We start from the raw sequence: 16,112 nt of genomic DNA on the forward strand, positions 1-16,112 counted from the left end.
ACTGCAGTAGCTGGACTTTGCATTAGTGGTAAAGCTTGAGAAGAAGAAAAGGCGTGAAAAACAGATACGGTGACAGCCCTTGTCACTGCTAGTACTGTGGAGGAATAACTGTGGGATCGGTTTGAGATGCATGGAGTATACATGGGAAATGCTAACATTACCTCTGCCTACCTAGGAACTGCTGACTTTTCATCATGCTGTTTGCCCTTCCATTTCAAAAATGACAAAACTCACATTAAGACAAAATTAAACCAGGAATGAACACTTTTCTAACGGCAGTAGTCAGACTCATATACACTGAGATGGCAAATGTGTATCATCAAGAAGAGATAAACAGGCAACTGCTTACAGAGGCTCAAAGTTTCTCCAGACATACTGGTTGCAAAAGAAAAAGCACTGTGGTTTATTCCACTCACAGGCATTTTTATTCACCCGCAGTAGATCCTTGAAACTATTTCATACTCTGCTGTTTTTCCAGCTTCACTTTTATGTGCCTTATGTTATTTCTAGCCTAATATGCAGAATTCCACTGAAAGATTTTGTGTATATGATGGAACAGCCAACTGGGAAGGGTGGAAATGAAATCAAGTTGCCAGCTATTTGATTTGTCCCAAAGCAGGAACTATTTATGGAACCTAAGAGCTTTTAAGTAACTTTCTTTTTCCTTATAATATCTGGCTTGCATCTGCAATTTCAAGTGATCCGAAAAAAACAGAATTACACTACCGAGCCATGGGATTATATGCCTGAGCCAGGGCCCAGCATGAGCGCAAGGATGGCGAGGAGGAATCTTTCAGCAGCTCCAAACTCAGTCTTCTTAACCATTCCAACCAGTCATCTTTAGAAACTCTTCTCGCTGCTCCCCAGGCCTGCAGTACAAAGCAAGACAATCCAACTACCAAATGAAGCACTATCCAAAAGCAGAAGAAATCCATCAGCAGGCAGCATTACTTCTTTACAGCTCCAAATCACATTGTTGAGATTCTTTTCAATTCCCTGAAAACCATTACCTTTACCAGATAATTTGCAGTACTTCAGTCTCATTTCTAAGAAATCTTCCCTAAATGTATTCCTGTCATGACATGCCACATATTTAACATGAATAATTCTTCCCCTACAAAAATACATCAAGAGCTGAAGCCACTGTTGAAACGTCAGCTTAAAAATACTTAATGCATTTAGAATTACACTTTTAAGTCCAGCATTTTCAAACCAATCCATCCCACTACTGAACTGAGTGCTACATGCATTTACTGTTCAAATTAGCCAGTGCTTAGCTATTAAGTTCTATACTGGCTTCAAGAGAATATAGCACCAAGATATAAGATAAGTGGCTGATAAAAAAAGGCAGAGGCTCTGAAATGGATGTCTCTAGAAGCTACAGATGATTCCTTGTGGTCTAGGAAGTCGTGTTCATACTTCACATAACAAGAAATTGTCAAGATTACTTCATGGCCATTAATAGTCTGATAATTCAGCTTCTCCTGTCTTTAAAGTTTCTTAGCACCTTCTAATTTTAAAGAGAGTCTCGGACACTACTTTGACCTCAGTTTCGTACAGAACTGGCAACAGAAAAGAGATGGAAATAAATGTATTTTAGATGCACTGGACAGACTCCTTAGATGTGACACAATAGCTCCTCCCTTCAGTAGCAAACTCATGCTGGTCAGCGCTCCAGTCTTACCTTCTGCAGGTTGATGGTGCTAACATGTAATTTCTTCATGGGACCTGTTTCCACAGGACCACTGGCCAAAGTTTCTCCCTGGTTGCTTCTCAACATTCGGTGCTGATAAATCAGGGGATCCTCCTCTTCATCAGCAAGAGTATAGCCCTACAATAAATGGCCTACAATGAAGATCACACCCACACATACAAAAGCAATTTTCTACAAGCCAAATGGATGATAAAGTCAGAGAACTATCCAATCTCACAGCAAAATTTGTGAGGCAAACCACCATGTTTCATTATAATGATTACACCTGATAAACCAGAGAACTCAAATTATCCCTTCTCTATTCAAGGTAACTGGTAAGAAATCTTAGCCCCCAGTATTAAAAGTCAAAATAATACACCTTAAAACAAACACTCTTTCCTGTTTGACTCACTAGTAAGCCTAGAACAGCAGTGTGCTACTTGTTCCACACTAATCAAATTGCAAAGCAGTTACTGAGTTTTTGAAATGTGGGACATACTACAGAAAATGCTGAAATAACAAGGTCTCCTTAAGACCTGAAACTATGGAAAAAATAGGGTAAAATCCACATTTAAGAACTACTGAGAAAAAAGTAATGACACTGGCTACAAGTCTAAGTTCTTACCTAGAACTTGCAGTGATTTTTCCATGGGATGATATTTTTCCCAATGCAATCTCAAAGTCTCCTTAAAAAGCTGTACTTAACACACAAATACAGCAACAACTATTCTTCATTTTATGAGTAACTCAAAGTGAAGTTTCCAGCTACTTCTTTTTCAACATGAAAACATCCCCAAAGTGCCCTTATGCAAACAACTATATACTTGTCACCTCACCTTTACAATTCTGCAGATAAGAACATCATAGCGTTGATGGTTAATTCTGTGTCGCACCAGAACTTTGTTCACCATCGGGATAAAAATCTGGTACTGTAGAGGGGAATACATCAAAAGCTAGTTACTCAGTCTCACCAAGAGCAGTAAAATTCCACCTTTGTTTCACTGATCTTACACGAAACCAATTCTGAAAGTTTGATTTCAGTAACTCCCGATTTCAGAAACAACTAAGAGAAGAAAGATCTGTTTTCTTTAAAATGCAGAGTGAGTGCATTACAAATATTCAACTTTAAAGCCTTGATCTTTGAGACAGTCCATCCTTCTATGAGCTTTCAAGCCTAAGAAGAATGTTACCTTCTTTCCCAGCTGGAACACCAGAGAGGAGAGGGTGTCCATTGCAGTTGTTCGTAGCTCAGGGCTCTGATCTAGTGTTCGCACAATGGGATGAATAATCCGTGAAGCATAATCAGTGAAATCCAGGGACTCTGTCAAGCGGTCCACTGTTTCTAGAGCAGCTCTAAAGTCAGAGCAGAAAGAAGGGAGGACTTACCTCTCATGGTATAAGACAGGAGAAATGAGATGTAAAAATACATAAGTGATTCACGCTAAGTCCTCCTAGGCATCAACACTAATAGGAAAAACAGGTCACCAGAACTCTGTTAATGCAGCTAGTACATGCAGGACAGCTTGCAAGTTGCAGTGACTAAAATACTGGCAGGTGAGAACCAGAAAATAATAGCCTATACCCAAGAAAAGCTAGTAACAGTGCTGTGATACCCAACCAAAAATAACTTTCCATACTAATTTAACACAGAGAAAACCCATGGAAGGAACTAAGCGGTATTTCATTCTGCATGTGGCTAGGGCAGCCATTGCAGAACTTGGATACCACCAGCAAAAAAAGAGACTGCAAAGCCACCAACACTTACTTGCGAGCCACCACTGGGACATCTGGGGCATCAAATAGCTTTACAATGGGAGGTAGTAACAAATGAAGGTAGTCATCCAAGTTTGCTCCGAAGAGCTGAATCGCATTCAATAGCTGGAGGGAAAAATGACCCGATGTGACTCAAAGTCAGCAAAGAAATGCATTCTAAATCAGTCAGCATCCAGTGAAAAGTTGCTTCAACCCTGCACTTTAAACAAAGCACTGTCTGCATCATTTCACACTAAGCCACTGCTGAACAGCACCTATCCCATTTGCTTGCGACACACAAGCAAGAAGCCCTGCTGGAGCATTGCACATTGGGCTCGCAACTGCCTCGGCACTACCCCAATCAACCCAGCTGCTGCAGCTTCCCACTCACCTTGACAGAGACAATGCGACTCTGACTACTGTCATGCATGAAGACCCGTAACATGTGAGGAATGAGCTGAGGCAGATAAAGTTTGAATTCGCCTCCTAGAGCTACCACAATTTGCTCAATAAGTAGGATAATTGTGCTCTGTATGGAGTTGTTCATGACCCAGAAGTCCTACAGAAGAAAAAAGGAGGGGGGAGGCAGAAATTAAACAGTTCTTCAACTGAGCTATACCAATTACAAAAAAAGCAAACTGTAGGAGACAGTCGCTAGATGAATTCAAGATTGCAGGGAGGGACTACACCTCCCTTATAGACTAATATAAATTGGCAGTTTTGGTCTGTTTTTAAAACACTCTGTGCCTTCAGTATATAGCTGTTAAAAACAACCTCTAGGCAACTGATTTTTCCTAATCCTTCTAAGTGTTTGCAAACAGTAAGTGAAAATGAAGTGAAATGCCACCTATTTATGAACTCCAAACACCTCTTGCTAAAACTATGTTTCTGACAGTAATAAGTGCACAAAATCCAAGCGCTCAAAAGAACTCAGGCACTTAGCAGAATCTAGGAGCTACTCTTATTGCAGTTGCTAGCAATAAGGTATATTGTTTCAAAGACATGTTATTGCAAAATACAATTATTACTTCAAATGCATGGAATTCTGCACTTCATATGAATTTACAAAGTAATTGATACATTTGATAGTGACAGAAACACTATCCACCTTTTCTGACAGTAAAATCCTGGCTTAAAGATTGTACTCACTCTCATCAGTGTGACAATTTCATCCATATAGGGCCGAATATGACTTCTCACAAAGGACACCAACATCCCTAGCTGCTGGAACAGGAACTGGAAAGAAGAAACGTGTAATGATCAATGTAGCTTATTCAAACATCAAAGCAACACTGGGTGAAGGACGTTTCACAGGCCAATTGCAAGCTCATTTACCAAACAAATAGCATGCATAGCTCCTATATGCTCAAAAACTGGGGCTAAATTCTTGGCTGCTTCAGCTCAGTGGTTTGGGGTTTTGGGTGGTGGGGGTGGGAGTAGTTTTGGGTTTTTTGGTTGGTTCCTCCCCAACTTGGATCAAAAGTTTTATGAGCTCAAAGCCTTAGACTGTCAAGCATACAAATAGGGGTTTATAATGTGTCAGCAGATTTATAAAGTGACAAAACAGACTTGCAAGCGCAAACCTAAACTACAGAGCTTTGTAATTTAGGTTTGAAGGATGCTTCCAAAAATTTAGCCCCTAATCTTTCCCCCTGCCTGTAAACCAAACTGCCACACATTTTAAGATACTCTTTCTGTACTCTTTCCCATCCCCACCAAGATATATTGGTGAAAAGTTACTGGGGAAGAGAGTTTGGTCCTTGCCAGAAATATTACATTTTTTTGAAAGATGGTTGATTGTACCATAGAAGAATTTTGACTGAGACAATTTTATTCGGATATACTACAACAGTTTTGCAATTCCTTTTGCCCCAATACAGTCTTACGCATTCACTCATGACAATGAATTTACTTTTGAGACTGTTATGAAATAATGTGGGTTAAATCGCTTTGTCCACAAAATAAATGTAGTCTTTTTTCCTCTAGGAAAATAGGGAAATGTAAGTTATCATATATTAAATTTCAATTCTTCATGCAGAATTTGAAGACTATAGTGACAAAATACAAAGCGGAGCTCAGAAAGATAGATAACCGATCTTTGTGAAAACTAAGAAAGAAATAACATCAGCTACTTTAGTGAGAGCAGTACACCTACATTTACCAAAAATGAACCCTGAGCTCCTGTACTGTGCCTTTTTTTGGTGTTGTGAGAAGATGCTTACATATAGGACAAGGACCTGCCTCCATTAGGCTTTAGTGTCACGCGTACCCACCTCAGCTCTTCTCCCCAGTACACTTTCACCATCTTCTTTTACCTGAAAATTTTTAAACAGAGTGTGCACAACTGCATAGCTTTCAAGCAAGTTAGATCAGTCAGGTCTAGGAGTTCGGCCAACCCAGGCGTGTGAGATGTTTTCCTTCCAATCTGAGTAGTAGTTCAGTCTGGGAGAAAACAGTGGTTCTATAGCAGGGTTGGGATTCTGCTAAGGGAGCACCCATCCCACCTATAAAACACAGTACCAATAACTAGTGCAAACTGCCCTTCCCACCCCAGAGATTATTTTCAGCTGCCTGAGGAAAAGGCTCAGCAAACAGCAGCCATCTCTGGTTAGATGAACCTTAAGCCCATTATTATCTTCACGCAATTCTCATTTCCTTCTAAAACTGTAACTTAAGTGGGAAGGAAGAGAAAGCATTGCTGTGAAATCACCACCCACACTGCTCTGAATGTTAGCAGACTGTAGCAAATTGAATTTTCCTTGATGAGGCAAAGTACATGGTTGCATCAGAAATTTAAAGAATCTACCTCTATTATTTAATAATACTGTTTGCAACAGTACATTAATGCAGAGATCACTGAAAGCTCTGGAAGCTGCACAGGCTGTTTTCCTGAACAAGACCAGCTTGATAAAAAAACAGAATCAAATATTGGCCTTCTAAGGATTATGCTCAGAAGCAGCTGTTTCAGTAAGAAGCAGAAAAATTGTTTCCACTGGATATTCTACCAAATGCTTACAGGAGAGAAAAAGCAAAGCTGAACTTCACTTCTGCAGCATGCTTGGCAGCAACACACAGCATAGCAATGCCCAAAGCCAGTTGCATTCTCTTTTAAAAAATGGATTCTTATTTTAGGGCAGTGGAACAGGAAGGAAGAAGTAGTGGTCCCTAGTACACTCACCTCTCTGATGGCACCATCACAAACCCGTATTACATTAAGGAACGTTGGCATGACCTGGGGCAGGAATTGCACACACTTCAGCCCAAGAGATTTGAAAATAAAGGTGATAGCCTGAACTACCATAGTGTGGTGTTGGGACAAGGATTGGTCTCGGAAAATTCTCATCAATGCCACCATAGAGACAGCTGGATAGAACTCATCCAGAGGGAGGTTTCCCATGTTCACCAACATCTCACTGGTACTGTAGTCCGCTAGGAGAAAGAAGGCAGTGTCACAAGCTACATATTAAATGGTCTTGAATACCAGTTCAGGAGCACCCGAGTATTAGGTGAAAACACGTACACTAATAGTTATTAATAAGAGGAGACAAACTGGTAACAACAAAGCAGAATAACAACAAAAACAAAACAAACAAAAAAATCAAGACCTGTTTGTAGGTCATGAAGCTATTCCCTTGAAATAAATTCAGATGCTTACAAGAATCCTGGCTGGATTTGGACTCCGAGAGGCTGACAGCTGAAGCATCTCGTGACTGATCAATCATGCCAATGTTCACTTTGTGTTTGTAAGGGTCCAAAGCACCCAGCAACCCTAACACACGAATAGCCTGATAAGACAGAAACAAAACCAAAATTCATCAGAACTTCATCACCAAGGCAAAAGTCAACCCATGAACCTGTGTGTTTGGAAAGGTCCCAAGGATTAACGAGAGAAGATCTGGAACTAAATTGACTAACTGGAAAAAACATCAGTGCTTTCTTTTCAACTGCTGGAGGCCATTTCACTGACTCAACACTTTCACCTCTTAAATCTGCTTACTGTACTTCTATCAGCCACAACAATTGTATTTCACCTCCCTCCCCACCCTGAATCTATGCAGACACATTTATTTGACAGCTCGCTCTCCCCCAAAAAAACTTTTAGAAATGGTTATGTAATAGCTTCATGTTCATACCTCTCTACGGGTGCCCTGGTTCTGCTCAGTCTTCAGGAAGTTCAGAAGCACCTCCAGCAAAGTTGGGTACTTCCTGTATGGTTCCACCACATAACCAGTGCTGGCCACAAGCTGTCCCAGTGTCCAAAGAGCCACCTGGAAAGATCAAGCCCAGAGAAGATTTGTTTTGACCCCGGAATTTATGATGTCTCCTAATCCATCAGTCATTCAACTTCTATAAAGTTTTTTTGAGCATTTTAGCATGACACTGCAAACCACAATCCATGGTTTGAAAGCCTCTATAAAGAGTGGTTTTTAATAAGCAATAGCAAAGAAAGTGATAATCAACAATTTGTTAGACTCTGACTGCCATAATTGCCCTCAGTCAGAGATACAATTCAAATAGGCATTCAGTTCAGTGAGTCCAAGCCTTCCAATAAAAACTGCTTCCTTTTTTTTTCCCTTTCTTCTTCTTTTCCTTTAACACCTCTGTATAATGTCACAACAGACAGGCACTGCAATCCCTCACCCGTGTGCCACAAGTGTGACTATACACTCCACAAGAGAGACTCAAGTGATTTAAAGGTTCATTTTAGCAGCTATGATGGAACACATGGATATTCTGTTACAGCTTTGGTCACAGCGGATGGCAAGTTTAGTGCAGTTGTCAAACACTCACCTGTCTTTTAGCCAGCAGGGAGGAGTCCTGTAGCATGTCCATAATTATAATGAAGAGCTCATCCACCCACTTCCTCATTTCCAGCCCACTGACCTATTGAAAGACAAAAATCAAAGTCCTTCATCTAGCATTGCCAAAAGCTTAACAACTGACAAGCTTGACAAAGAAGTACCTGCAGTATCCTTACCTGTGCAAGCTCCCCTATGGTAGCTAGAACATTGTTAATCACCCCTGGATTTGGATCTGGATCAGGATCTTTCAGTTTCACAATCAGTGCCTGGTAGGTGACAGAGGAACAAATTACAGTGTGTTTAAAAGACTCCTTGCTGTACATACAGTACTCAAAATGATCTTTCCTTTTGCTTACGTCTGAAATAGATTCCACAGAGGCTCAACTTGCATCATGGTGAGCATTTAAACAGTAAATGAAACTTCCATTTCACAAACTTTATGCAAATCCAGAATCAAGTTAGGCTACACTGTCACATACAGGTATTACTGTGTGTAACATCCACACCAATCTCACTTTTCCCTGCTATGACAAAGCAAAAGAACTGCAGCTCCTGAGAGCCATGTATCCATTTGCTATATCATCTCACTCCAAAGTCACCAGGAAAATATAGAGACTCTACCTTAAGGATAGGCTCCATATATGGACGAATGAGGCGTGGAGCGTTAGAAACCAGGTGACCCAACATCCTGGCACTTTGCTCTTTAATCCTGCCAACACCACTGTGTTCCAGCTCCGTTAGAATCTGCAGAAAAGACAATGGAAGCATGAGAAGAGGAAAAATAAAGGTAGGCGAAAATTCTTTGGATTTCCTCCTCTCCTGTTCAATGACAGCAGAAAGAAAAAACAAGCTCAGCACTTGTAAAAGGTGTTCTACATCTACTCTCCATCCAGTCATTTATGTCTAAATGAAGCTAAAATTAATGAGCATAAAACTGAATAGATGGCTCCAAAACCATCTACGTTTATGAAGCGGTGCCATCCATTCACCTAAAAGAAGCACAGAACATTCTTCCTCAATACAGATGGAAAGCACTCAGCATGATGAATGTGGGGTGAAATAATGACTGCTAATACATCCATATAGCTTCAGTCCAAATATCTATCCCTCAAAAGACTTCCTGAAACCTACTAAGCTGGGTAATAAATATTTTCCAAAAGGGAGATATTACCGCATTCTCCCACACATTTACTACAGCTAGATAGCCCAGTTCTTTAACACCATCTTAGTCTCAATACCAACTACCCTATTTTCACTGCAGGCATCCCTCTTCATTACCTGGATTAACATCTTGCGCAGGAAAGGCATGACAAAAGCAGGGTTCATGCTGCTCAGGCGACCCACAGTACAGATGGCCAGCTCTCGGATTTCAAATACTTGATCATTCAGGGCCACAAAAAGAGCTTGCAAATTTTCCGCCTGGGCAAGGTGAGCATCAAATCGCTCATCCAGAGAAGCCAACACACAGAAACGTATATCAGGGTCTGCAAGAACACATTTGTTTCTCTTTAAATGCAGTAAATTCCTGTTCTTACTATTGCCCTTATTCACAAACTGGCCTCAAAAATTCTTCACAACCCCAGGGAAATGCTGAGAGCTTCCCCAGCATGAGACACTACATCAGTGTTTTACACATAAGAAACAGGGTAGGTCAGCCCAACAGAATCAGTGCTGCTCAGTACTGCCCCAATACCCAGATCAGTACAATGCCAACCTCTTGCACCTACAAGTGGCACATCTGGAGGCAGTGTGCAGAAAATGAACTCATCTCAGGTTACCATATTGCAACTGAAAGAATAAAAAAATCAAGTAGGAAGATTCAACAGAAGGGACCAATTCCTTCCCAAACTACAAAGTTGAAGGCCACAACACACAACAACAGCAAAAGAAGTCTCAGGGCTCTACCTAGTTCAAAGGATTATGAAGAGCACAATTTGAGCATTTTACACTAGTGTTCTATTAAAACCTCAAAAATCAAGATCTGGGAACAGAGATTAGGAGACCTTTTTAATTTGTAAAGAATGACATCTTAAGTTAGTGGCGAATACACGCAAATTCTACCACAACCATAATATCACAACCTGCTTATGTGCTAAAATTAACATGTGGTGGGGTAGGAGAACCCTTTTCTCTGAACCCCACACTAACCTGGGTCGGTTATTCCAACAACAAGCAGTTTGCTGAGAACATCAGCCACAACCTGCACTGCCGTCTGACTGACCACATGGGCATGACCACTGATCAAGTGGATGGAAGGTGTGAGCAAGCGAGAGCAAGTGCGGGCTGCTTCCATCCGGATCTCCTTGTGTTCACTGTTCAGAAAGTGGTCTGCACAGTGCCGAACAAACTGAGTCAGAGAGTGACCTAGAAAGAAGAAGATGGGGAGTTTAACACAGGTTTACACCTCAATTACTGGTCTTTCCAGGGAAGAAGAGTTTAAAGAAAGTGCTCTCAGAGTTTTCCTCCTACTTGTACTCTACTCCAATGCAGTAGTGTTCAATATCCCATACCCCTTGGCCCCCTGCTTCCTTATTTCATCTTACCTTCAAACTCAAAGCTACCCAGTGTACGAAGGGCAAGGGTGATGCTACCCACGTCACTGGCTTCCGGGATGTTGGTGAGGCTAGGGGAGGCAAGCTGGTGGGCAAGGCCCTTTGGCATGCCTGGATGTCGCAGAGGCTTGTGCATTAGAACAAGGGAGAGCATTTTCAGCAGCCCATCCTGGATATCCTTCTTTAGCTGAGGGATCTGACGACTCAAGTCATACAGCACGGCTGTTAGAGCAGGGCTGAGGGCAAAAAGCAGGCAGATAGTCATGAGAACACAAACAATATGAGGTGCATATTTCACCCTTCTGTTTATGCCTTTGCACATCAGAAGATAATTGCAGGCATTCACACATCACAGCAACACCTGCCAGCAGAGCACAGGGGTCCTTGTGTGAACTCGGGCACATGACATGACCTTATTGTATGAACTTGGTGAGCAAACTGCCCGACTGCAGCACACATTGCTACATTAGGTGATATTACTAGAATACTGTTACAATAAGTGATTCCTTATTCTTGTTCTTTTTAGACACAAAGGCAACTAAATTAACTTCCAGATGGTAACATTAATCTAAACAGCTTTGTGCTGCCTGGATACTTTCTCTGTACCCTCCCATACTAACAGCTTCATGAGCTAGGAAATTTCCAATGGGAACTGTCGGCTCCAAAGGTGAAAGAAGCCAGGAGAAAATACTGAGTGCTTCAATTCTCCTTCCCTGTCAATTTGATATGGCAGTGTCCTGGTTTCAGCTGGGATAGAGTTAATTTTCTTCCTAGTAGCTGGTATAGTGTTATGTTTTGGATTCAGTATGAGAAGAATGTTGATAACACACTGACGTTTTCAGTTGTTGCCACGTAGTGTTGAGACTAAGTCAAGGATTTTTCAGCTTCTCATGCCCAGCCAGCAAGAAGGCTGGAAGGGCACAAGAACTTGGGAGGGGACACAGCCAGGACAGCTGAACCAAACTGGCCAAAGGAATATTCCATACCATGTGATGTCATGCCCAGTATATAAACTGGGGGGAGTTGGCCTGGGAGGGGGCAGGAATTGCAGCTCAGGAACTAACTGGGCATCAGTCAGTGAGTGGTGAGCAATTGCACTGTCCATCACTTGTTTTGTATATTCCAATTCTTTTATTATTATTGTCATTTTATTATTGTTACTATTATCATTATTATTTTCTTCCTTTCTGTCCTATTAAATTGTTCTTATCTCAACCCACGAGTTTTACCTTTTTTTTTTTCCCCAATTCTCTCCCCCATCCCACTGGGTGGGGGGAAGTGAGCAAGCGGCCGCGTGATGCTTAGTTTCTGGCTGGGGTTAAACCATGACAGGCAGAAAGCCGCTGGCCTTCAGAGGCTTTCTAAATTATTGCAGGCTGTTGCCAAATGTGTTTGAATAGTGGAAAGTAAAAGGAGATTGCTTTTGAATTCACTAGTCGTTCTACAAAAACATTTCTCTACACAGAGACCAACGCTCTTAAGTAACTCAACAGACACATTAACACTTCAAACATATTATTCTTCTGAAAGAGCTATACTGATCTTCTGAAAGATCATTTAAAAGCAGTAATCTTCCTTCTCAATCTGAAGACTTTCAAGGTCTCATCTGTATAGCCAACAATGCCATCCAGTGGCTAACAGAAAAATATGCTCGTGTGCCTTGTACATACCTCAGGCCCACAGCCAGCATAGGTTCCAAAAGCTCTTTGATGTCCTGCTGGATACTGGGTCCCATGGCTCGTGCCAGCATACTAATGCAGGTGAAAACTGTGGCATCAACCTGCACAGACTTCTGCCTCCTGGAAAGGGACCACATAAAAGTTAATTAAGAGGAGCTCCTATTTTTCAAACATCTTACCTTATCCCACCTCTGTGTTACCAGTCTTACAGAAATACCTCTGATTTTAATACAATAGTTTGATCTCACATCACAAAAATTATACAAAGAACAGGTGTTTCAGTTTCTACCTCCAACCTTCACATACTTACTTGTGGGCAAAGTCCTTTGGTGGAAGAGCTGCTTTTATGATTTCAAGGACTTTCGGCAGGTAAGCTTGAAACTCAGACCTTACAGCCACAGAAAGCAAACCCAAGGCCTGAAAGGCTGCTGTTCGCTCCTTCTCCTTCTTCACACAGCTGAGAACATGATTCATGGTGTCTGGAAGATACTGATCAGCTGCCCACAGGAAAAAACAACACAGATATCAGAACTCATTTAGGTTGATAAAGTTGCATCACATTTGCAACTAAACCTTTACAAGTATAAAACTAGGGAACAGACATAGCCATATAAAGTTTGCTGACATGAGCAGTGGCAAACACATGTCACCATATAATAAAATTTTCAAAGCCCAGAAGGCTTTAAAAAAAAAAATAAATAAATCACCAAAATGAAAGAACTTTTGAGGGAAAAAAAACAAACCCATTGCAACAGGTTCTATACATAAGCAAGATTCAAGCGTCTTGTTTTTATAGTGATTGATTGGAAATTTAGAATAATAACACAAAGTTTGTTCCAACCCACTTAGAGCAGCTTGGTGACTTGCCTCCAACTCTGATGCTCTCCTAAGCTTGCTTGATAAATCAATTGAACTGCCTTAAAGCTGGCAGGTATTTCCCATTTTTACTTGATATTTCCTGGCACATACAACAGAGAAAAAGGAAGACAACTCTGCTGGTAATATTTGGGATACATTGAGTGGGAGCAAGAGAGCAGAGTTCAACCCCAGCTCTGACACACTGAGGAAAAAAAAAAAAGGGGGATGTTCTATCTCTTATGGTATTGATCACAGAATTCAGACAATAGTTTTCAGTCCATTTTCTTCATCAGTGCAACATTTTGGCATCAGATAAAGTCACACTTATTCAGGGAAGAAAAAAAAGACTGTCCTCCCACAGAGGAATTTGCTCATCTTACAAGCACCACATTTGTACTGCTGCATTGCCTGCACAAGCTCATCTGGACCAAAGACAGCTAGATAACTTCCAGCCCAATTTCAGCAACACTTCTAACATCCAACCATCTGTCTTGTCACCTGTGAATGCTGAAGGACGGAAAGCCGCCAACCGTGGTAGCAGATTGAGAACCGTCATCTGGATCAAAGAATTTTTGCTGGTTCTGCACTTGAGAACCCACTGGCACACCTGAAAGGAGATAGATTGGGCTTTGAAGGTTGGCCATTGGCAGTAATGCCCAAATGTTTATTACCTGGGTGCTTTAAGGCATTCTACTGACGTTTGGCTTCAGAGTCCATCAGAAAGATGGATAATTAAGACTGCTTCCAAAGAAAGTAAATCACTTGCTCTAAGAGAGACAGTGACAAAGCCAGAATACACATAATTAATGAGTTTTGATGCCTCAATTCAATACTAGGCAGTATTGCCTGCTAAGTAAGGACCTGAAGGACAATTGCTCTATAAGAACTGGTGTTGTGAATGTCGGTAGACAAGTTGAAGACCACTTACTTGATCAAACTTCTCTTCCATTAGATCCCTGCAGCATCGACTTTCTACCAATGTAGACTTTGCTGGGACAGGTGAGGTTGCGAAACCCATGATTCCTTGGTGGGCACTGTACCCCAGAAGACCAGCCAAAGCATTTGACTGAGAGGGCTGAAGAGACTGGAAGCTAGTGAAGGGCGTGATGTGGCGAGGTTTGGTACTGAAGCCCATCAGGTCTTTGCAGTACTTGTCATGCACAAGCTGCTGCTGAGTGATCTCTTCCATCTCCTCTCTAAGGCGCTGGACAAAGTAGAAAAGCATGTTTTTAAAAAAAAGTAGCTGAATAAGAGATTCCCAACATAGTGCTACCCAAATCTCCTGACCAGCACCCTATATAATTGAAATCCAAAAGGCTGTAAAACATCAACTAAGCAAAATCCAGCAAAACATGGAACAGAGAGTCCTCATTCTATACAATATACAATACAATAATCTTTTTCATTGTAATTAATCCAGTTAATAGCACTTTCCATCAGCGGTTAATACCTACTCAGCCCAAACTTGTCGCTGTTATTTCTCTGACACACTTCAATTTGTAATAATCAATGCTCTGACTCCATGTTCAGATGACTTTTCAGCCCAACAACCCCATTTCAAACACCATAAGGTATTTCCACAGATTGCTGAGTTGCTACATATTGTCAATCAATCTGGCAACCAAAAGCCACAATCCCCATCTTGTTCATTTTCTCACCTCTCCCTCCATACTGCTGATTCTCACTAGCTCATTGAGGATCAGTAAGGCACCATGGATTCGGTCATCACGGTTCATTCCTTTCTCTTTGGCCAAAGTCTCATCAAAGCCCTTCTCAGCCTCTTCATATGTATGCTTGGGGGAAAAAAAAAATTAAAAAAATCTCAGCAATCATGCAGAAACAAACCCTGTGGAAATAAAGTAGCGCTGCCAGTCAAGAGTTACTGATGTTCTGTAATTTTCCAAGAGTAGCCACAACCCTCAACTGAGTAATAACAGAGTATAACACTACAAAATTCAGATTCACCCAAAAGTTGTGGACTCTGCCGCAGAGCATTTTCAACAGCTCTAATCAAACAGCCAGTCAACTGTGCCACAATATAAACTTCATCAATATCTGCATCACAGATTTGACTATAAGGAATCCAAGTTACAACATTTGACGGCACTGTCCAAACCTTATATGCTATTATGAAGCTTGAATTCATGTGACAACGGCAGCAAAGCTAAGGTTCAGACAAAAGAGTCCTTACCTTTTTCACTCATGTTTTATCTACACTAATAAAACCATCTGCTAGTAAGAGATGACAATAGATAGATGATTGCATGGCTGTAAAACTAGGTCAAGCTCAACAGCTGAAAATGAGCTGCAGATAGAGCAACGGATTCTTGATGGAGTTAAGTCTCTGTTTACTTTTACACTGGGATAAAGGAACTACTCATTTTGTAAGCCATCATCTTTTCAACCCTTTCAAGGGGAGGCAGTTTTCTACTGAAAATCAGACATACTGACAAAGGCGACCCCAGTTCTTAGACAGCTCTTCTAAAAAGTGGCATTTGATCATTTGCATTGCACTATGAAGAGCTGCTTCAAAACAAAGTTATTTTCTTACTCTGTACCACTGGGGCTTCTGCATCTCTTTTGGCTCCCGTTGAGTGGTGAGGATAAGGCAGGCTCTTAAGGCAGAAACAGCTCCCTCTCGGATGGCCTGTTTGGGATCCCACACAGCCACAAATATATTGTCAAAGAACGGCTGCACTTGTTGGAAGAAGAAGGTAGGCACGCTGATTGCCAGCTCACGCAGGACAAGAACCTGGAGGTGGGGAGAAAAACAGTA

The 16,112-nt window shown here is 41.3% G+C and overlaps 1 protein-coding gene across 2 annotated transcripts in view; it reads right to left on the minus strand.

The window, feature by feature from the left end:
• The window catches only part of MTOR (mechanistic target of rapamycin kinase), a 68,523-nt gene that overhangs the window by 48,495 nt on the left and 3,916 nt on the right, over nt 1-16,112 (minus strand). Inside the window, exons 5-27 of one of the 2 annotated variants that reach the window (XM_030016968.1) lie at nt 15,888-16,088; nt 14,995-15,129; nt 14,265-14,540; nt 13,835-13,943; nt 12,789-12,975; nt 12,470-12,598; nt 10,791-11,035; nt 10,396-10,611; nt 9,526-9,731; nt 8,869-8,991; nt 8,424-8,513; nt 8,237-8,329; nt 7,579-7,713; nt 7,101-7,230; nt 6,624-6,874; nt 5,719-5,760; nt 4,595-4,681; nt 3,837-4,004; nt 3,459-3,571; nt 2,884-3,046; nt 2,530-2,622; nt 1,685-1,831; nt 727-869 (exon numbers count right to left, since the gene is read on the minus strand). In XM_030016968.1, the coding sequence (XP_029872828.1) occupies nt 727-869; nt 1,685-1,831; nt 2,530-2,622; nt 2,884-3,046; nt 3,459-3,571; nt 3,837-4,004; nt 4,595-4,681; nt 5,719-5,760; nt 6,624-6,874; nt 7,101-7,230; nt 7,579-7,713; nt 8,237-8,329; nt 8,424-8,513; nt 8,869-8,991; nt 9,526-9,731; nt 10,396-10,611; nt 10,791-11,035; nt 12,470-12,598; nt 12,789-12,975; nt 13,835-13,943; nt 14,265-14,540; nt 14,995-15,129; nt 15,888-16,088 (3,482 nt within the window). The remainder of the gene's footprint in view (nt 1-726; nt 870-1,684; nt 1,832-2,529; nt 2,623-2,883; nt 3,047-3,458; nt 3,572-3,836; nt 4,005-4,594; nt 4,682-5,718; nt 5,761-6,623; nt 6,875-7,100; nt 7,231-7,578; nt 7,714-8,236; nt 8,330-8,423; nt 8,514-8,868; nt 8,992-9,525; nt 9,732-10,395; nt 10,612-10,790; nt 11,036-12,469; nt 12,599-12,788; nt 12,976-13,834; nt 13,944-14,264; nt 14,541-14,994; nt 15,130-15,887; nt 16,089-16,112) is intronic. The other variant, XM_041124098.1, reaches the window with a different exon arrangement.

Source organism: Aquila chrysaetos, chromosome 6, assembly GCF_900496995.4.
Source record: "Aquila chrysaetos chrysaetos chromosome 6, bAquChr1.4, whole genome shotgun sequence".
Lineage (NCBI taxonomy): Eukaryota > Metazoa > Chordata > Aves > Accipitriformes > Accipitridae > Aquila > Aquila chrysaetos.